General features: G+C 38.3%; 1 protein-coding gene across 2 annotated transcripts in view; it reads left to right on the top strand.

Annotated features, from left to right (window-relative positions):
- The window catches only part of DENND1B (DENN domain containing 1B), a 154,547-nt gene that overhangs the window by 34,356 nt on the left and 99,204 nt on the right, over nt 1-20,987 (top strand). For both annotated transcript variants that reach the window (XM_053985040.1, XM_053985041.1), the window contains exon 3: nt 6,859-6,902. In XM_053985040.1, the coding sequence (XP_053841015.1) occupies nt 6,859-6,902 (44 nt within the window). The remainder of the gene's footprint in view (nt 1-6,858; nt 6,903-20,987) is intronic.

The raw sequence follows: 20,987 nt of genomic DNA, 5'->3' as shown, positions 1-20,987 counted from the left end.
TGTTTATAGGAAGATGTAATTAAATTCTGAGCCAATTGGTAAGTCCATGAGTAATTTGTGCTACTTGTGACTGGGAGCATTTTTCAAGCATACATCCTACAGAAATTACTTCAATTGCAGATGTTATTACTACAGTTAAAAACAGTTCCTTAGGAAAAGATTCCTCATGGAAGGAAGAGGTTTTCATCTTGCCATTAAGGTCTTTGTAATTATGTTTCTGAGCCTGATACAAAAATCACATTTCTGACTGGCAATGTGCAATCACAAAGACATACAGATAACAGCTACAGTGATTGTAACTGAGGCTAGAAACTTTTATTTTCCATTTTCCATTTCCCAAAGGTCAGTATTTAGCATGTGTTTGTTGACTCTGTTGTCATTTAGTTCACACTTTACTTTCTGTGAGAAAAGTTGGAAGGAAAAATGTCAAAAGTCACACACTCCAAATATCACTTTTGATGCCAGTGTGAGATGGGTACCTTCAATGCCTAAATTATTTTTCAAAATGAGGCATAAGCTTTACAGTCAGTTGAAGACAAGGCAAAGGCCACTGGTGTGGGTGAGGGAGAAGGGACAGGAGACACTGGGCTGCTGTGCTGTGGTCATGCTGTGGCTTATTCTGAAAGGCAAGTCCCACCTAGAGACCCTGAAGAATCTCAGTGTATTAATATATAGCAGGAAAAGCTGGCAAATAAAATTACTGGAACTTGTTAATATTTTTCTGTAACTGATGTTGTCAGTGATGTTGACATTTTTGTCTTGTTCCTTTGCTGTTTGCTGAAGTAGGAACTGTTTGAAATTGTGGAAACAGTTAAGGAAGGCTCACTTGTGAGTAGTGTGAGTAAAAGAGTTGAAGGTTCTGGATTGTTAAGATTTGATGCAGCTTTGTAAATACATTTTCTTTTGCTACATGATTTGTATAAAAGTGTACTTTTAGTTATTTTCTGTAGTGGCACCTTAATTTCCATATTATCTTTAATCTGACAGGTTTTAGGTGCCCAAGAAGTTAGTGACTGTTCCTTAGTTTTAGTTTTTTAAAATGAAATTGCTTCAATGGATTTTGCTCTTGTTCTTTCTTTTGATTTCTGATGCCTGAAAAATACTGTAACTCCCTTCTTCTCCCCTTTTCCATGGCATCCTGCTCTTCTTCCTCCTGCTCCTGGCTGGTGCTTCACTTTGATCCTGCAAACCAGGGAGCTGAAAACCACTGCCCCTTCTGGCAGCAGGGCCTCCCATTCTACTCAGTTTTTGGCACTTCATGTATGAAACTGTGAACAGGCGAATTTTAATATGATACACAGAAATCTTTTTTTGCAAGAAGTTATTTTTTTATGCGAATGCTGCTTTTTTCATCAGATGATTTCATCTGTAAAAATCCTTGGGTTGCATGTTATGGCTCATCTCTTATTTTGTTTCTGAATCACTGTTGTAGTGATTTGGTTTAGTATTAAATACTATGTTGATAGGAAAGCATCACTAGAATTACTGTTGAGTGTTTCTGGAAAATTATTTTAAGTATGTAAGAGACCTTTGTTTTTGAACAATAGCAGTATCATAAACTTAGAGAACTAATTTCTTATTGCTGAAAACTACTTAGTCTAACAAAATTCATTCTGCTTATTGCTTAAATGTGTGTTTATAAAGCTGTTCCCTGAGATAATGATAGATAATTTCAGATTTATACAAAAAATGTGGCACTTGTTTTTTCCAGACAAGAAAGAGGAACAGTCTGCAATAAGTTTTGCTTTGCTACCTTCCTTTTCCTCATTATATTTCTTTCCCACCCCCTTAATTCCTGGCCCCAGTCTCTTCTTTCCCTTCTGCACTGACAGCTTTTTTCCAATGAAAATCTGTACAGCATCAGAGAAAATATAACTGGAGGAGTACTGAGCAATTATCTAGTCCATTCTTCTGTCCCAAGCATGACCAACTCTGCTTGGCAGTCTTTTTGTCTGTTCTGCTCAGTACAACCATCAGGGATGAAGATTCCTCCTCTCTCCAGAATATTGGACTAGTTAATGAATCTGTTTCATTTTACCCTACCTGTATTTTCCTGTCTGAAATATTTTCTGTTTCTGTCCAAGACAATTTCCCAAGATGATGTTTCTCAGCATGTGGTTGTAATTTCTGTTCCATTACCAAATTGAATGTGTGCTAATTACCTTATCCTATTGTATTTTTGTGTGGCATTTGTAATCTGCAAGTTTGAGGATTATGAAGAGTATTTTTAGAGTGTATTTAACTTGTCAGTTTTTGGGAAAGTTACAAGCTAGAAGGCTTTCTCTTTTTTTTTTGTAGTTTAGAGTGTACTGCTTCTCTGTAGCACTGAGAAATCCATTCTGTCATAATAAATAGTACCTTTGTATTTTCTTTGATTTGTTGCAGAAGTTAAACTGTGTTAGAAGTTGTTTTCCTGAAAATATAGATGACATGCTTTATGACCTTGTCTCTACAGGAATAGATTTTTTTGAGAGAAATTACCTTGAGGATCTGCATATGTTTTCCTCTTGTCTTAGTGGGTGTCACAGTTGCCTGCATTTATCTTCTGGAGCAGTTCTAGATTACACATTGAATACTATTTTTTTTAAGCATTGCATGTGACTTGCTTTTCTCTTTGTAACTGTACTGCACTCTTTTGTTCCTCAGCAAACCTTTCCATGATTGTCTCTCATCTAGCTCCTACCAAGGGAGATATCCTTTCCAATGCTGTAGGATATTTAGCAAAGGAATTTTCAAGTGTTACTGGCAGGTGCTGAGATTTATGTCTGGGATGTGGTAGGCAGAGAAAAAGTGCTGTTTGGACATGAAAATATCTATTTACACATGCAACGGTATTTATACATGTACCACACAAACTGTTTTATTTCCTTTTACTACTACATTTACTTAGAATTGGTGCAAATCATTTGTCCTGAAAAGTCTGTTAGAAAAAGTGAACGAGGAGAAATTCAGTGGCTCCTCAGCTGACTATAACAACAGCTATTTCTGAGCAGTTCTCATCCTCTCACCCATAAAATCAGCATAAAATTGACCTAACATGGCCAGATCAGACAGAATATCTGGAAAGTAATCCGCAGGGAAAAGAAAATTCAGTCTTTGTAAACCTGAAGATAGAGTGCATACAGTTACAGAATCGGATTATACTCTCTCTTTTTATTTCTAAATCAACCTAAATCAATCTAAGGAAATCTTTTGTTTCTTCCTCTGCAGCCCTTTTGAGAAGTTGTCCCAAAGATGTCTCAGATGCTTCCTGAGCTTAGCTCCAAAAGCAGAAACCAACATAATCTTTTGAAAAAAACTCCAATCCCAGACTTGGATAATTATAATAAAATCCTGAGGCTTTTTATAGGTGTTAGGGTTTGGTTTCAGAGAGTAAAGGCTTTTTGAAGCACAAGTCACATCAGATTTTCTTACTTAATAAATGTATGGCAAGTACCTACTGAAATAACCAGTTAAAAGCCAGTAAAAACAGCTGCAAAACCCAGCTCAAAGCAGTTGGACAAGTCTTGAAGGCCTGTAATTTTTGCTGAGTGCAGCACCGAATGTTTTTCTTGGATTGAGTTAGGAATATTTTTTTTTTTAATGTTGGCTCTTTTTTGTTTTCATGAAGGAGTATTAAAAGCATTGTTCTTCCTGTTTAGATGACATGAGTTTAATTATCCTCTCATGATGTAAATATCCTTTCATGATAGGAAAATAAATGTTGTTATACCTATAGTTGAGCAAACTGGAATTTACTTTAGATTTGTTTTTACCATTTCAAGTGAGGCTGGAGTAGTATGAGAGAGCCTTAGTATGAAGTGAAGACAGCAAGATGAGCAGGACACTAAATTAAAGTTTTAGGGTTTTACTGTCTGTTGTGATATCAGGGCACCAAAAGAACTTACTGGAGTTGTTGATCATGTTGCCTGTAGATAAAGGGTGGCCCTGTGAAATGCTGTTAGCTCTGTTGGCCCCTCATTGAAGTGTAAATTTTACCCATGTTTTGACCCCAAACCCAAAGTTTTGCTTAATTCTGAGATTGTACTTTGCTCATGACTGTGACCTTTTAAAATAACACCCGGAGGTTTTGCTATTGGGATCCGCTTCCTATTTTGAAGCCTGGCAGTTATATTTGCATTAACAACAGTAAACAAAAGAAATTACATTTCTGTCTGATTTCAGAAACCTCAGTGATTTTGTTACTGTGTTGCTAAAGCATTCACTATAAAAAATGTTTCTCATGTAACTGAACTTCACATCTGCCAGAATCATCTGCCTGGCTTCACTGCTGGGAAGAGGTGATGTTGCTAAGCTCCTGGCTGGCGATGCTCCGGCAGCCTGGCCTCAATGCAGAGCGGTCCCCTCACCTCCTCATGGGCCACGGTGCTTGGGTTTTGCACTAGAAGCAGCTATAAATGGTACTGCAAGACTAGGGAATTTGTGAACAAGAAATAGGTGATAAGAAACGGAACTAGAGGCAGCTGCTAACCAGCTTGTACTGTGTGAGCTGTAGCAAATGCTTGATGCTGGGAGTGCTGCTGCATGAAGCAGTCCTGCTTTTTTCTCACCACAACTCCCTATTCCCCAGTTTTTCTTCCTTTTTTTTCTATTGCAAACCCAATGGTTTTGGGGAACTGATCTAGTTAACACTGCCCTGAAAAGTTTCAGACACTTGGTTTGATCTCGGCCAGTTCCCTCATCTGGCTCCGTGTAGCTGTCACAGTCTGCACCAGCAGGAGACAGACAGTGCTACAGCTTCACCAAGTACCTGGTACTGGGAGTGCAGAGGGATTGCTCTTTCAAAGAGAAATTTATGCTTGAAATGTTTGTGGACATATGACATTAGATTTACAAGCTCTGTTAAAGTATTTTTTGGATTCTGCAAGTTTTCAGTGCTTTTGAGCAAGTAATTTATGGATTACTTAACAAGTATTTGATATGTTACCGTGCTTGCTGCTCCTTGGCTTTATCAGGGATCATTGTTGATATGTAATTGCTTTTTTTTTCATAATACTAATTTGGAATAAAAAGAACAGTTCCTTTACGGGATAGTCAAACTGCTCTTGTATCTGGTCATTATAGAGAGTTGTTTGCAATTTAAATATGTACGGAATAAATCAGGAAAAAAAGGTCTCTGTTGTAAGTACCTGTATTTATTTGCTCTTATATTCTTACAAAATTAGCATCTTATCTCTTGTTTTGTATCTGCCTTCAAAAGTTCTTGCTCTCCATAGCAATGGAGGAAGATTCCTTGTGCAAAATAGACATATTTTATTAAATAATAGCTGCAGAACCCTTTCTGGGTGTTCTTAGGAGAAAAATCAAGCTTGTCCAACAATTGCCTCAATTTTTATTGAAAATCTCAGATTGAATTTGGATAGAGATTAGGTCTAAGTTGCATTGAGTTGATTGACAAGTTGAATTTTGTAACATGTTTGAAATGTATGTTCTACTGTTGGCTTAAGCTCTGGCCTGGGGTGAAGGAAGAATGCTGACTTTTGTCTCCAGCACCTGGTGGCTGGGCCAGCGGCAAATGTACACGTGCGACGCCTCCGTGCTGAGCAGTAGGATTTGAGATCAGCAGCTGGGAATGACACCACCAGCAGCGGCACTTCCCTTCTCATTAAATCTCCAATTTGCACCAGCAAACATACAGAACCTGAAGAAGAGTAGAAACCTCTGTACTTTGCCAAAAGTGGAAAAACCCTGTGGTTCTGATGTCAAACCTAGCAATGAGAAGGACATTTCTGAGTTACCACTCAGTGATGGTATTAGTGTCTGAAGTGGAAATCTGAAGAGTTTCCCAGACATTCTTCCCTTGGAAGACTGGGTCCAGCAGCTCCTGAGGCAGACATGAGGTGGCAGTTCCCATCAGGCAGTGTCCTGGCACTTACTGTTGCGCTTCTCCTTTGTTTTCCTGCCCTCGGGCACCCCGAGCTGCTGCTGGCCGCGTGGTCAGCGGCCGGAGGATCTGCCTGACCGCGGCTGGGGCTCGAGCAGGAATTCGAGGGCTCTGCCGCTGGTCTGGGCTCCGGCACTGCCCTGGGTCTCCCTTGCAGGAAGGTACATAATTGCATTTCTAGCAGGTGCACAAACACTGCTGCTGACCTGTTGTTTAGAAGCCTGTGAGGCTTTGTGGGTGTTTGTGGCCGTGTAACAGTAGCACCTCCGGAAGGGTTTGTCTCAAACGAGATTAAAAGCTTTGGGGGGAGGCAGGATGAAGATCATAATTTGTGTTTTTGTTGAAAGGTTATGATTCCAATTGTTGTGATAGAGGTTTTCAAAACAATATTAAGTGGAGACTAATATGTAGCCTAAATAACTGATTGTTTTTATAATTAGCTGTTTACAAGAGGTATTGAAATGCTGGTTTTAAATGGCTCTGAACAGTAAATACTGAAACATGCTAGCTTGTCTAAACTCTTCCTTGAGAATGCTGGTTACATTGGTACTATCTTTAAAACAACCAAGGATGTTTTTCTGTGCTTTCATAAAGGCCTTTTCTTCCCCTTATAATTTTCTGTTCTTTTTCCCTTGGATGAAAAGAGGTTTTCTATGTCTTTATTTCTTTATTGATTTAAAAAGTGAAAATTAAATGTGCTTAAAGAATGAGATATTCCAGGAATAAAGAATTGAATATGAAAAGAGTTTGGTACATTATAACCTGCTGCCGTATGTAAAACAATAAACATACAGTTTCATAAATATGAAATAAGTCTTTTTAATAATCCAGTATCTTCCTTAGTTTTTAGATATATTTTTGCACTTGCCTCAAAGCTTGACGCTAAGCTGACCCTCTCTTTAATATTAATGTACTCTGACTGTAATACTCTGTTCCTTTGCCTCTGATTAATGCTGTCTGTCAATTATTTACAGATCCAGTGGTACTGTGGAAGTTCCCAGAGGACTTTGGAGACCAGGTTGGAAACATGAGATTGAACTTTTTTTTATGTTAGAATAATAATAAAAAATGCTCTTCTATTCAGCTGTGGAGAGGCAGATGCTAATGATAGCAGGGTGGAAGTCTTCACCCAACTGGTGGCTTGGTGATTAGATTGCCTCTGTGACAGGAATACACGATAGCAGTTGTAGAGCATGGAATGTTGTGCTAGTTCAATGTATCCCCTTATTTTTGATATAGAGTATTTTATCAGGTGATCCTGTTGGACATGTTGGGTTTTTATCTGTTTTGGGAATGAAAATGTGGAAAAAATTATCAATAAAACTTTGCAAAACATGGATGTTATAAAAAAAACCCCACCAGATCAAAAAAGTTGAAGAGCTACCCATGTATGTCCTCTTAATGTCAGGACGTGTGCATTCCATTCCTTTAATCCTTTTCAATGCAAGATTTTAGATAGTTATTTAATAATATTTTAGAGATACCCTAGTTACTTGCTTGGGGGAAAAAAAAATCCTCAGACACTTATAAGAGACTCATCTAAAGTTACTGATTCTGAAAGCGTGAAAATCCTATGTTCTATCTATAATTAATCCTCAAAGGAAAGTTTATACATACAGGACTGATGGATTATTTCACTGTTTGTAATGACAGCAAGCTTTTAATTAGTGTGTTGGGTTTTTTTTGCCCCATGACTATTTTATTAAAGTTATTAATATTAAAATTTAATGAAATTACTAAATTTTTTTATTTCAGCAACTTGTACAAGAGTTTCTTGCATGGAAATATTTTTATTTTCATGGAAGAAAATACATAATGCAACTAAATAGAATAAATATCTCTCTCTCAATGGCTTCTTTGCCTCTTGTTTTTATACTATTATTGAGGCAAACATATTCTTCATTTGTAATATCACCACAGTGGATGATCTAGAAGTGTTGCTGTACAGAAGATGTTGATAAATTGTTGGGTTTTTTTTTTTTTTTAATCAATAGTACAAGATTCTATAAAGACAGCTATAAGATGATTCATGATGAAAGAAATAAATATGCAAACATAGAAAGTAGGATGTGTGGTTAGAGAATAGCATAAGTCAGAAATGTGCAGCCTGTAAAACAGTGACAAATGAGCAAAGTGTGCTGTTACATGTTCTCAGCTAGGCATTCAGCAAGTTTTGATAATTATCCTGGCTGCAGGATGATCATCTTCATTGTCATTTAAATTCTTTTTTTCTAGTTTGTTTTGTTCTTTTTCCCCAAGAAAGACTTGATCTTAAAAAAATAAAAAAGAGAACTTATGTATGAAGAAAAATGGGAGCTTATTCAGCAAGTCGAAGGTTATTCAAAGAACAGCTGGTGTAGAAAAATGATTAGAAGATGAAGCCCACTAAAGACTGGAGGGGAATCATACAAAGATGCTATAGACATACCTAATCTATAAACACCAGAGGCCTCAGGCAGCACTCTGCCTTTGGGCTCTGAAAAACCTGTGCCTGCACACACATTGTGTCTCAGTTGTGTGGGGTCTCTGGCATTTCAGGTAAATTGCTTGTGTTCCTGGAAAACAGGGTATTTTAATTCTTCTCCTTGCAAGGGCAATTTTCCTATTAGAACCACTGGATTTAAACAGAATATGTAGCAGCTTCTGAGGCAAACCCCTGAGCCAAGTCATGAAGTGAAGTCAGCAGAAGCCTTCTCTGCATGTGTGTGTGCATGTTGAACTGGGTAGGTTAAGATTGGAGACCTGAGTATCCACCAGATTTAATTTCTTTAAAAATCAAAAACACACTAAAACTATCAGGGCTAATTTCCATGAAAGTTTGTGGGGAGAATGTTAAAGAAAAGAAGAAGAATATTCTCTGCTCTGTTTTTCAGTCATTTCTATTTTAAATGTAAAATGTGTGAGTTAGTTTTTGGATGTATCCCAAAGAATCATCTTTCCTAAAATTGAAGGGCTGTCTGTTTGCACAGTGATGTGATAACAGTGGGCAAAATATTTTCCTCTCTTCCTGAATTTTTCTACAGTTTATCATGTCACCTTTTTGTTGCTTTCATAATGCAAAGAAAACTTGTCTAAGCCATTTTGACATTTTCTTTCTCTTTCTCACATTTCTTCTCTAAGTATGTCTGAACTTCCCAGTGCTTACTCATCTCTAATCTTGTTTTTCTTCTGCCCTACCATTTTCTTTGATGCTGGTCAATACTATTTTGGTGTATTTTTTCTTAAATGTTGTCTTTCCAAATTCATGTTTTGCTAAACATCTGATCTCTTGTGGATGGGATGTAGAAACTAGAGTTGATCAGGAGGAAGACAAGACCAGAGATATGTCATAATTACTTACTTGCAGTCTGTCAAGTAAAGGAAATATTAAGGCATGGTTTTGGTATCACAAAAGAATTTGCAAGATTCACTGTTGATTTCCTTATCTGCCAAGACTGCAGGGGAACCACTTATTTTCTCTCTGGTAACTCCTCAGATGCCAGAATAAGAAAAGAGAAGGAAAAGAGAAAAACATAGAGTGGGGAAGGAAAAAGGCTTCAAGGCAGGAAATGAAAAATACTTCTCTTTTGCCAGGAGTGTTTCAGAAAATGTTTTTGCCTTTTTTTTTTTTCATTTCATTTTATTTTATTTTTTGAGGTGGGAGTAGTTCCATTTTTAGTAACTCTCAAAACTATCAATGAAAAAATGAGCTCATGCTGGTTAGAATTCAAAGTACAAAGAGCCACACTACCATTTCAAAGAAAGTATTTATTAAAAAGTGCCTCAAGAGCCAGAAGAACTAATCTGTTTGAGACATCCTAGAGTTACAAGTTACTGTTGTACTGGCATTACTGATACAAAAATGAGTTTGACAGTGTGGAAAAAGTTGTGAATAATCTCAGCGCTGTAGAAAAAATGTGAAGATTTCTGATTTGAGCCTAGAGGTCTTCTGTGATTATCCTCCAACACTCAAATTTGGAGAAAGAATGAGTTGTAGCCATTTAATGGGCTATTTGTTTTCTTTAAAATGTGTTTTGAATGTATATTCCTAGAGGCTTGTAGTATGTCCAAATACTGTCTTGTATTGTTCAAATATCCCCTTTATGCAAAATTTCCCATGATACAAGATCAGTATGTTTCTAATCTTGAAATTGCTATTTTGTTTATTCAGACTGGTTAAACTAGAATTTCATTTCAGCCTTACAAACCCATTTTTAAGTGGAAGTCTGAAGAAAAAATATTATTGCTATGATACCTGGAAAAAAAATCCACTTGTTTTTAAGAAGAAAGTATTTTTTTAAGGGCTTTCGAAAAGCTGCCCAAATGAAACAACACCTTGGCTTCCAAACTGAAGTACTTGCTGAGTGTTGAAGAAGAAAACCCATTTCTGCAGAAGTTAATGTCACCCGGCAGAGCTGCGATCTGCTGGCACTGGCTTGTCTGCTTGTGGCAGTGCAGTCAGTAGCAAAACCCTATTGATGTCACACGTGTCCAGATGTCTCCACTATGGCCCTGTTCATGTCTGTTCAGCAAATAAAAACACTGACACTCCCACCAGCTTCACTGAGTTGAAACATTCCTGGGAAAAGAGTGGTGCTAGCACAAGGAAGGAGGAGAGTACGGTGCCGATAGCACCAGCAGCAGGTGGTGCCTGCAAGAGGCGGCGCTGCTTTCTGTGTTGCCTTAACCTTTGGGGCGTGTGAGGTCCAACATTTCGTATCAATTTACTAGTTGCAGGTATGTTGGGTATTAATTTTCGCTCTGTAAGAATGCAGTAGCTTTTTAATCTGACTGCCTATTGACCCAAAGTGATTTCTACCTGTAGTATGTGGCGTCCATTGAATAGTTCTCATTCTTTGCCCTTCTAATCACATAATATTTTCTAATTTCAGCCTGCAACTTCTCTGTTAGTGAAAAACATCTCACCAGGAAGGTGACACAAATAGCTGATATCAGGAGATGGTCTTACCAGAAGCCACTTTTGTAATAAATATAACAAGGGGTTGTTAACTGAAGATGTGGGTTAAGAAGGAATTCAGACTCTGCATTAGACTGTTGGTTGAGTTGCAGATTTCGTCCTATCTTCTCTTGCTTTCTAAGACAAGGAGTCTAAATCTGCTTTCCCATGTCACCCAAACCTGCAGATAAGTAATGAGTAAGGGATAATGCAGCCCACGTGAGGAATCTCTGCTGTTTTCTCTGAAGTTAGGGCAATGTCTTTATATTATTACCTCATATTTTACATAACATCTGGGTTTTAGTTTTACTGTATCACATGATGCAGAAGTCACCACTGAATTGTGAGCTTTGTATCCTGCAGTGGCCCAAACTAAAGTCTGACACTGTATATGTAAATCTACCTGGTTCATGTGAAAATATTTGTATACATAAAGATGTACAGGTGCATATGCAGTTGTTTAAAGGATAAGTCCTCAGAAGTACCAATGTGTTGGTCTTCCCGCAGCAAAGCACCAATCACACACTTGACTTTCCATGTATGTTTCAAGTACTGAAAATTAAGCCTGGCTTAAATGAGCATCTGATTGGAGACAAAAGGCTCGGTTTCTTTCAGGATGGAATATTTGATTGAATGGATCGTTGCAGCAAATACATAAATGAGGTCACCATGAAAGAGATTATATTCTTTTTTTACAGATTTAAATAATACCACAAGTTGTTTTTTTGTTTGTTTGTTGTTTTTTTTTTCCCAATATTCTCAAGAAGGAAGCTAAAATCTGTTCTCTGGGTTAAATGAATGTGTGGAAGCCAGCAGTGAGATGTTGTGTTCCTCTGTGCTCTCTTAAGAGAGCAGCAGGAGCCCAGGAGGTATGAGGCTGTTTACACTCCCTCCAAGGCTGCAGGCGTGCTGTTAGGGGATGCATCTCACCAGGTTTCTGCATGAGATGGCTTTGTTCTTGTGTTCTGATGAGGCATTAAATACATGCTTCAAATGTTTATGCTAACTAGATAGGGGCTTGCTTTGTAGGATTGTTTTTATCAGGAAATCTTAAAAAGGGTTTGGTGATTTTGTTGTCTGTTTATTAATAAGTATGATTGATATTTGGGTGCATTGGTATGAGAAAGGAGGAATCAATCTAATGAGATTACTAACTTTCAGTAGTGTTTTTGTCTAAATGTTGCACACTATATTTAGTTAAGGGATATTTTCAGACTTGAATCTTTGTGGAAAGCAATTAGCCCTGCTGAGATGATGGCAATGTGGCAATTTTCTACATTGCAAGGTGACTTTATCTGGTTAAGATAAAGTGATTTTTATGAGACTTTGCATTTGGAAGACGCTGTTTTTATTGAAAAAATACTGTGTGTAAGGCAGCAATGCTTTTTGTCTATGCAAATCCCATCTGATGGATGATCAGCAGGAAAACATTCAGAGGTATATTTATAGTTGCTAACTGCCCTGTGTGAACAGAAAAGATCTGTTCAGTCCTGATAAATATTCTGTGGAACAACTGGCCATGAAGACGTGCTGGGAACACCCAGAATCACCAAGACCCTTACATCATTCAAGATGTGAATATTCCAAGATGCTTTCTCAACCTTTTAATTCATCCCAACAGAGACAGAATAAATCCTTGAGACTTTTATTTTTTATTTTTTTTTTTAATTATAAAAGGCCAATACAAAAAACTTAGTATTTCCTTGAAATTTTGAGGACAGGTGGCAACATGAAGTATGCTTGTTCTCAGAATTGTGGGAGTTTTGTTTTATAGAGCTTTTAAGTTAAAAATGTTGAACTTGATCAGCATATGGTACTGGCTAACCTCATCTCTACCAGCTCTTTTGTTATCTTGTTATTGTTACAGGTCTTAATGACAGTTGTAAGCCATAGTTCTGGATGCAGGGGTTAGTCCACCCTGGGGAGGAGAGAGAGAAACAGCAGTGTGGATTATGGAAATATGAATTGATCTAAAAAGCAGCTCTCTTGTAACAGAATGGGACTCAAAGAAAGACTGGGGAGAAGCTGGTGAAAAGACGATGGAATATGATGTGAAAATGATCATTTGAATGCTTTTCTTTTCATTCCCAGCTGCTGTGTTCTGGTGAAAAGGCACACATTTGTATATCTTAAGGCTGGGTGAAAAAGGGCCAGATGAATGGAATTACTTGTTAGATATGTTTTCATTTTGAGTCAAATAAATTATGTGCATTTTAATAGACTGTCTGCATATGTTAGCCATTTTTTAAAATCATACAGCTGTGATATTGGGGGACTACATTTTGTAGAAGTAGTTTTTTCTCTGTTTGCTCTAATAAGTACAGAATTAGTATTTGACTGTCCTTCAGATATTCTCTATCAGCCTATTGAAAATAACTGTTACTGATTTGGCTAATTTCAAAGCCAAATCAGATTCCAACCTACGGTGATGTGCCAAACCAAAGAAGAAAAAATAAAATGATGACTGAAGTAGTGATGACAATCATTTGGAACATCTTCCAGAAAGACTGACAAATTGTCACGTGTGATGTTGTTGTTGATTGACCTCAGCTGCCCTCAGAATATTCCAGTTGAGTATCCCCTAATTGCTTATTCTGGGATACCTTATACTTTATCATCTGCTTCCTTAATACCCTCATTCCATTTCAGTCTTCAATTTGTTGCCTCTCTTACTTTCAGCATTGGTTTTGTGTCTCAGGCTTACTCTGCTGCACTTTTAGGAACATCCTATCCTTTTATATTAAGTACTGGGTGTAATATTCCTGAACCCTTTGTTTGGTTCTTGGCTCTTCTTCTGCCTTTCTTGATGATAATTTTCTGCAGAACTGGGAGAGCATTTGAGGTACATTGGTTCACTGTTACTGCTACAGGTATTTGAAGTGTCACTTCAAATAATTTGCTGATATTTTGTTAAATAGAATACTCTTTTACATATTGCATACGTTAGGGAAATGGTTTGGGATCAAAGTGCATAATCCACATGTGATGAAATCAAGGAACCAGGCAAAGAACAAGACTTGATGGGACTAAAATCAGGAACAGGAGCAGCATGAAGAATGCAAGGGTGATTAGTGGGCTGCAGCTGGAAGGATCCAGACTACTTGGTTTGGGATCTTGGACCAGGAATAAGGGAAGGTGAAGCAGTTCCAGGCAGGTGATCAGGAAGGGAAATATGTTAATCCGTCAGAATATAACTATTTCTGGTGCTCATTACTTCTGTATTAAGTTTTCAAGGCATTGTGAACTACCTGGCTGGTAGACTCCATATGCTACTCCCCTAAGCAGAGGTGTTGAGTTTCTGGCTTTTGTGTGTCTGTTTCTGTGTGCAGTCATTAATAACTGTACACTTGGTAATGAAAGATCCACATGTGAGAAATTATCTGTCTCTGAAACTACAGTGCATGCTTATTTCTGCCCTTTATCCTTCACTAGGCATTAATGACAATGATTCGAGAAAATTTACTGGGCCAGTGAACACTCAGTGCACCTATTCTTGAATTTTAGACTAAATTTTGGAAGAGGGAAGACTTCTTTCAATTGATAGAGAATTCCTACTGTAGGAACAGGATTTCTGCTAATTTTTCAGGAAGTGTTGTGAATGCTAGTTTAGATTTATGAGTGTCTCCCCTGAGCATGGGCAGTTTCATTCTTCTGATCAAAGTGAGGGAGCTGAAAATCTTCTTGTCTGTAGCTGCTTGTGGTGCCTGGCTTGCTGGTGAAAGCTGCCTCCCTCTTGTCTTAGCTGTTCAGAGGTGGCTTATGCTGTGTCAGAGGTTGAAGCTAAGCTGATTGACAGAGTGCTGAGGTGGCTGACTGATGCTCATGTGCAGCACCACCAGCCTGCAATTGTTGCAGAGTAATTGCTGGCAATAAAGCTGCCAGAGGCTTTGAGCAGGGAGCCAGAAAGTCTGGACAGGTCAGCTATAGGTAAAGTGAACATACATTGTGTATCTTCTAGGGAAAAAGACACCCAGTTGTATGTCTACTGGACTATTTTTTGGGATAGTCATCTGTCTGTATTGAGTAACACTAGGGGCAAGTTAACTTTTTAAATTTATATTTGTTTGCTTCTTCCCTTTCCCTCTTTGCTCTTTGGTCTGGAGTTGTTTCATTTTCCTTCCGTTTTTCAACACACTTGATAATATCTCAATTTAGTACTGAAAAACTATTACTGCAAGCAATTCTTACTGAGCTGCATTATGATGAAGCTTAGAATGTAACCTCTGCTGAGTGTAAAAGAAGAAATAAGCATTTCCTTTACAACAATAGCACAAATAATTTTATTTAAAGAATTATAATTCTCGCAGGTTCCTTAGAAGCTGATTTCCTTTCTCAGTTCCTTTTCTTTTGGCTGTAGATTCTTGTAGCTCAAGAAAGTCAGCCCCCACATGTCATCGGTTTCAGTACCCTGTCCAAGGTGGTGTGTGGTTTCCTGACTTCCCCTGCTGCTGACGCAGCCATGGGAGCTGGCATTGTCTCACAGGACCTTTAGGCATGGATGAGCCCAGACAAGGGTTTGGCTTTTGGACTGCCTCACCTTGTTTATCTGCATAAATCATTCTCTGCTACAGATGCTTTCTCTCAGTGTGGCACTCAAGTTGTTCCTTAATTTACGTGATGCTCAAATTTCTGACTACTTCTGAGTTTCTGAATTGCCAGTGAAATCAGGATTTCTTCATGGCCTACGCTGTGCAGTCATTTTATGAAATAACCAGTGGGAAGTTGTGATTCTGGAAGAGCATCACCTGGTGCTTACAAGAGTTTCATGCCCAGCCTGAGCAGTAGTCTGCAGAGCTGGTGCTGACCTCTCTGTGTGCACCAGTACTGGGTATTTGCTGGGCAGGAGAGTTGTTCACTAAAAGCTTTGTAGACAAGGAATGGCATCCTACTCTGTTTCTGGACTTGTCTTTTAAGTAATTAATACAGTACTTAGTGAGGAAAAAAAAAAACATTTGGAATATATTTGGAAAAAAATATGCTTGGAATTAAAATCAATTTGAAATGTATCAAGTTGCATCCAGAGTAGAGTTTGTCATGCTTGAAATGTTATGATTTTTTTATAGTATATTTCATTTTCATGCAAATGCAGACAGTCCTTATCTGTAGTGTTCTTTTATAGTTCATTTTCTTTTTATAAATAGCCTTTCTTCGTGGCTGAGAGGAAATTTTGCAAATAGGAGCCTTTTGACCAGAGTGCCAACTACACACTAGTTGTGATATATTTTGATACTGTTTTGCAGACATTTCTGAGACTGCAATATTCACTTTAAAGCAATATATTGAATAGGTAGAGTTGGGTTTATTGCAAATATGCTCAGTTCTGTCCCTTGCTGTCAGAATATTCAAAGGTGGAATGAAAAAAAAAAATAACAGGTAAGACAAATAATTATGAACCACTTTTCAATTTGCAATTTCTCTGACAGTAATTATTTTTTCACCAGTGGTGAAACAGCATCTGAACAGGATGTGCAGGTGGTTCTCAGCGCTGCTGCCAGAGTTGCATCTTAACTGCTGTTGTAAGCAAGGGGGGATCTGAAGAGGTCTTGAGTGAAACAAATATTGCTGCCCCCTTAGCTGTGCTGGATTTTAACCTGACCTTCAGAGACTTACATATTTGGATTTAGAGAATGATGTCTTCTGTAACTCTAGTTAAGAGAACTTCTCCGTTGAGCTCCCAGATTGTGTGCCATACACTGGTGCCCTTTTTTTTTTTTTTTTTTTTTTTTTTTGCGACAAAATGCAATTAATTTTCTTAAAGGTAGTAAATAATCTACCTCCTTAAAAGTTAAATATTGCTCACATAGTAATCTCAAGAGTGGAGATGGAAGGACGTATTTCCTGTTTTTTCCAACTCTCTGATACTGCCTAGGGAATGATGATCTCCCTGACATGAGCCAGGGAACTGTGGGAAAACTATTTTTTTCTACATGCAATACTAATATTACATGCATGCTAGTGATGTGTGGTGAAGTAACATTTTTCTTGTTTTTGTTTGCCTTGCCAGTAGTAGAGGTAGATGGTAACATTTGAATCTAAACTTATTCTAAGGGGAACTTTCTTTGGAAAGAAGACCATTGTCAATTTTTATGTTTTTATTATGAGTTCCAGGAAATTTGAAGGGTTTTTTGTTTAAGCAGGAAAATTAACCTGTGCTGAGCCTCATGTCGGTTTTATTCTGCTATTTGGAATTGAGCTTGTTATTTTAATTGATTCCCTCTATGCTGTGCTGGACACAACTCTCTGAAATAGACTTTATTTTTGTCTGCTTATGTGATGAGATGCAGGAGCAAATAGGCAAATAGAGACTCCAAGAATTTATCATTTAGTAAAATTTCTGAATTTTAAAACTTGCTCTGTGGTAGTTTAGAAAGTCTTATGCCTCAGTCTTGTAGGACAGTGAGATTAATCATGTAGGATTAGCTTTCCTTCTTGTAAAGTGCCTTTGAAAGCTGCTGTGAGAGCAGTAAAAAGTGTGCTGCCTGGGACAGCAGCCTTAGTCTGCTCTACAGGGCAAGAGCATCCTGTAGCATATCTCCAGCTGGAGTACACCACACTCTGGTCCTTCACTCTTCCCGTCCTTAAGGCTTTTTTCATTCCTTTTGTGTGTATTTAACATGCTGTTGGTTCTAAGTGATGCTGCAGCAATCAGCTCCAAGTTCAGTCACACGCACAGCTGACCTTCGGGCCTCCACTGCCACCTCTATGAAAGTTACTTGTTGATGTGATTTTGCTTCTCTAAGATCTCAAGCTCATCCCATTACCTTGTTGTCTAAAGTATTCCTGTCCTGCTGCCTCATCTGTCTGTGCCCTTACCTGTACCCTTGTTGCTGTGTAGAGCACAAAGTCACCAGATGAAGATACTAAAAATCTTCAGCTGCCTGTCTGGCTTCTTTTCCTGAGGCATGTAACTGAATGGTGGCCAGGTGGAGGAGACAGGAAGCAGGAACAAGAGAAATTATATCTAGCTGAAATTCTGTAAGTGATCTCATCCTCCTTTGCAGGTATTCAGCTCCTTTATCATTTTAGACAACGAATGTTTCTCTGAATAAGATTTTGAGAGGTGCAAACACCTTTTAGAGAGCAAGTATTCTAAAGGGCTCTGTCCTTAAGTGTTATGAGCAACCCAATTCCTCTGAATGTCAGTCATTAGGCTGTAGGGCCTTTCCAGTTGTGGTTTTACATGTTAGCCAACTAAATGAGGATCAAAAACAGTTCTCAGCAGTGGAATGGAATGTGTTCTGTGGGTCAAAACAATCTGTGGTTGTAGGAATGTACACGTAGCTCAGTTTAGTGGAATTTTAATCTTGCTTGAATCCATTAGTGACAACTTCGGCTACGTCGTCCAGAATCTCCTTCCTCTTTGCATGTTTGTCAGGGATGTTTGAAGTGTTATGTGTCAGCTGTATTGACATAGAAAGAGCTGTCAAAAACCACAGCACTATCTGCAAGTTAGTCTGAAAATTGTTAGCTGGAAAGAGCAGGTCTATTTTTAGGGAGCTGCGATTGCACAAATTTTCTTATCTATCTTCTGTGAATAGAAGTGTTGCAGCAGGTGGAGCTTAGAGGGCACATCTACAGCTCTGTGTTTTGCCACCCACACGGCACTGAGAGTCCCACGTCACACAGTTGTGTTACACCCATCCTGTGGTGTCACACTGCAGATGAAATGGTGAGAGGCCCACAGGACTTTTGTGGGACTGCCCCGTGGATATGACTAACAAGTCAATTAGCAATTGCTAATAGACATTAATTTTTATGTAAAACAGTGTCAGGGAATTCTTCATAATTTGTCTTTAGACCTAGAGGAAAATCTGAAATATCCGAAGGTGAAACTGCCTTAACTGGTCAGTTAATTACTGACAGTGTTTCTTTCCCGACTATGAAGTTATCAGGACCTTTTTTCCCCCAAAGCTGGCATGTATGAATTCAGAAGCATTTTCTACCACTGTTTACATTGCTTTAGAAAATGGTGATACACGGAATTAGCCGAGTGGGTACCAAAACGAGCAAGGAACACTAAATAATTCTTACCTTTCAGGCTTCTGTAATATCCTCCCATTGTAGAGCCAGTGAGCATGACCAGGCCAGGCTGGAGTTGGATAGTGCAACTAATGAGAGTGAATTAGTAAACCATTGCACCATGAGCCTGTGAGAGTGCAGGGTTCTGCTGCTGTGCTGTAGGTATAAGGGAAACATCTTTGTAAATACCATTTCTGTCTTTGTTTAAGCTTTTTTCAAGAGAAGCAGCATGTCACAGTTCACATGATATTATATGATTTTCTTCTTTCTCTTTGAGTTTGCATGAGGAATGAGATAGTTATCCTTTAATTCAGCAATTAAATACAATTTTGTATGCACCTGTAGATGTTTAGTCAGTGTTTAAAAGCAAATAGATAATCCTTTACTTGTGTGGGTTTTTTTTTCTTTTACATCATTATCATCTTCCCGCTGTATACACCTTGTTCATGACACAAGGACCATTTCTGAAAGCACTAATACTGTGAAGAGCCAGAGGAGGAAATAATCTTGGGACATTTGAATTGAACTATTTTGCTGTCTGAAGACCTGTACAACCTTTTTCCTTCAGAAATAAATACCTAATTTTATCAATCTGTGAATATAAAAGACAACAAATAATGTTATTCTTTTTCTGAGAGTGTAAATACCAACTCAGGAGGAAGTCCTGGTTGGTTAGGGAGCCTTGAAAATGATGACCCGTTAGGAGACAGAGCTCTGGTTTTATCCAATAGAGAGATTGCTGCAAGTACCAGCTGTAATTGTACACAAATATGTACAGAAATGTGAATGTCTATTTAATATCATTTGCATTTTAAATTCATCTAGAAGCATCTTGGGGGCATCTTGTTTTCTTCCCTTTTAAAAATCTGAATAGCACCTGTAATTAAGGGAGAAAACGGAGCCCTGGAAGCTAGGTAGGAGTTCCATCTATTGATCTGTGTAAACCCGGCTTACGCTGTCAGGGGAGAAGCAGTCAACTGCTGAGCTGCTTTGTCACTGACATAAACTGAGAGAGGAATTTTTTTTTTTTTTTTTTTTTTTTTTTTTTTTTTTTTTTTTTTTTTGTGTGTGTGTGTCTATACTGTTTATACACCAGTCTATAGACCTGCTGGCTGGTTGAATTTTAAAGAGTGCAGAGGTTTAAAGGCTTGTCCCCCGAGGGATGCTCCTGCCAGTTGGGAAGCGAGCGGAGGCTCCGCAGAAGTTGTGCGCGCGTGGCTGCCTGGGGAGGGCTGGCCGGCACCGGGGGAGCCCTGGCCTGTCGCTGGGCTGGGCAGCGCTGCAAAACACACCCGTAATTTTCAGGTTGTTTAGTCAAAATATTGAGCTAATACCTTCGGTTTTTTTGTTTTTGTTTTCTTTGCCTCTCGTGATAATTTATTCTGAGAGAATACAATGGGGAACATAAATGAATACATTTCCATACCCAATTCTGAGTCGGTGCTAAGCTCACCAGGCAGCAATTAAAATCCTTGTTAGTGAGGAGAAAAATTACTTCCTATAGTGTGAGAATAGGCACAGATTTAGAAAAAGAATAAAATACTATTTATTTGGAGCAAGAAAAACAAGTCTTATGAGCCTGAAGTGAGAGACTATTTGGAAATGTTTAGGAAATTTCTGAGTTAGAAGTTTTGATTAGCCTGTTCCGCTTGCTCTCTTTTGTTAGAGTTTATTGTTGTTACTACTGGTATTGTGTGTGCTTGTTCCTGACTGCAGAAATCAAATGCTTACCCGCCCTGTTTATATTTTGCTTCTCGCTCTTCGGCAGTGGGTACTCAGAGCAGGTAGGATGGTGGTTGAGCAGTTCCTTTTGAACAGTATTCTATGTACTGCTGTTGTTTTTTGATGGAGTTAATAACCTTTCCCAAAACACATATGTGGCTTTCATACACTGTGCTAACCAAGTAAAAGTTCTAAAGATTTCTTGAAATCTTTTGTATAACTTGGAAATTCTAAAAACATTGACTTCCTGATTTAGTATCACATGAAGATTTACTGAGGCACATCATATACCCTTAAAATGTTGCAGCTAACGTATGCATGTTGCAGTCACAGGTGTCTTTTTCCTGAACTGTTCCTCTCTTGCTGATTAACATGTGTGGGCTCTTTATATTTTACACTATCCACTGGGCCTGGTGAATGTTTGAA

This window comes from Vidua macroura, chromosome 9 (assembly GCF_024509145.1).
Source record: "Vidua macroura isolate BioBank_ID:100142 chromosome 9, ASM2450914v1, whole genome shotgun sequence".
NCBI classification, from domain to species: Eukaryota; Metazoa; Chordata; class Aves; order Passeriformes; family Viduidae; genus Vidua; species Vidua macroura.
Note: the sequence above shows the minus strand (reverse complement) of the source record. Positions and strands in the feature narration are given on the sequence as shown.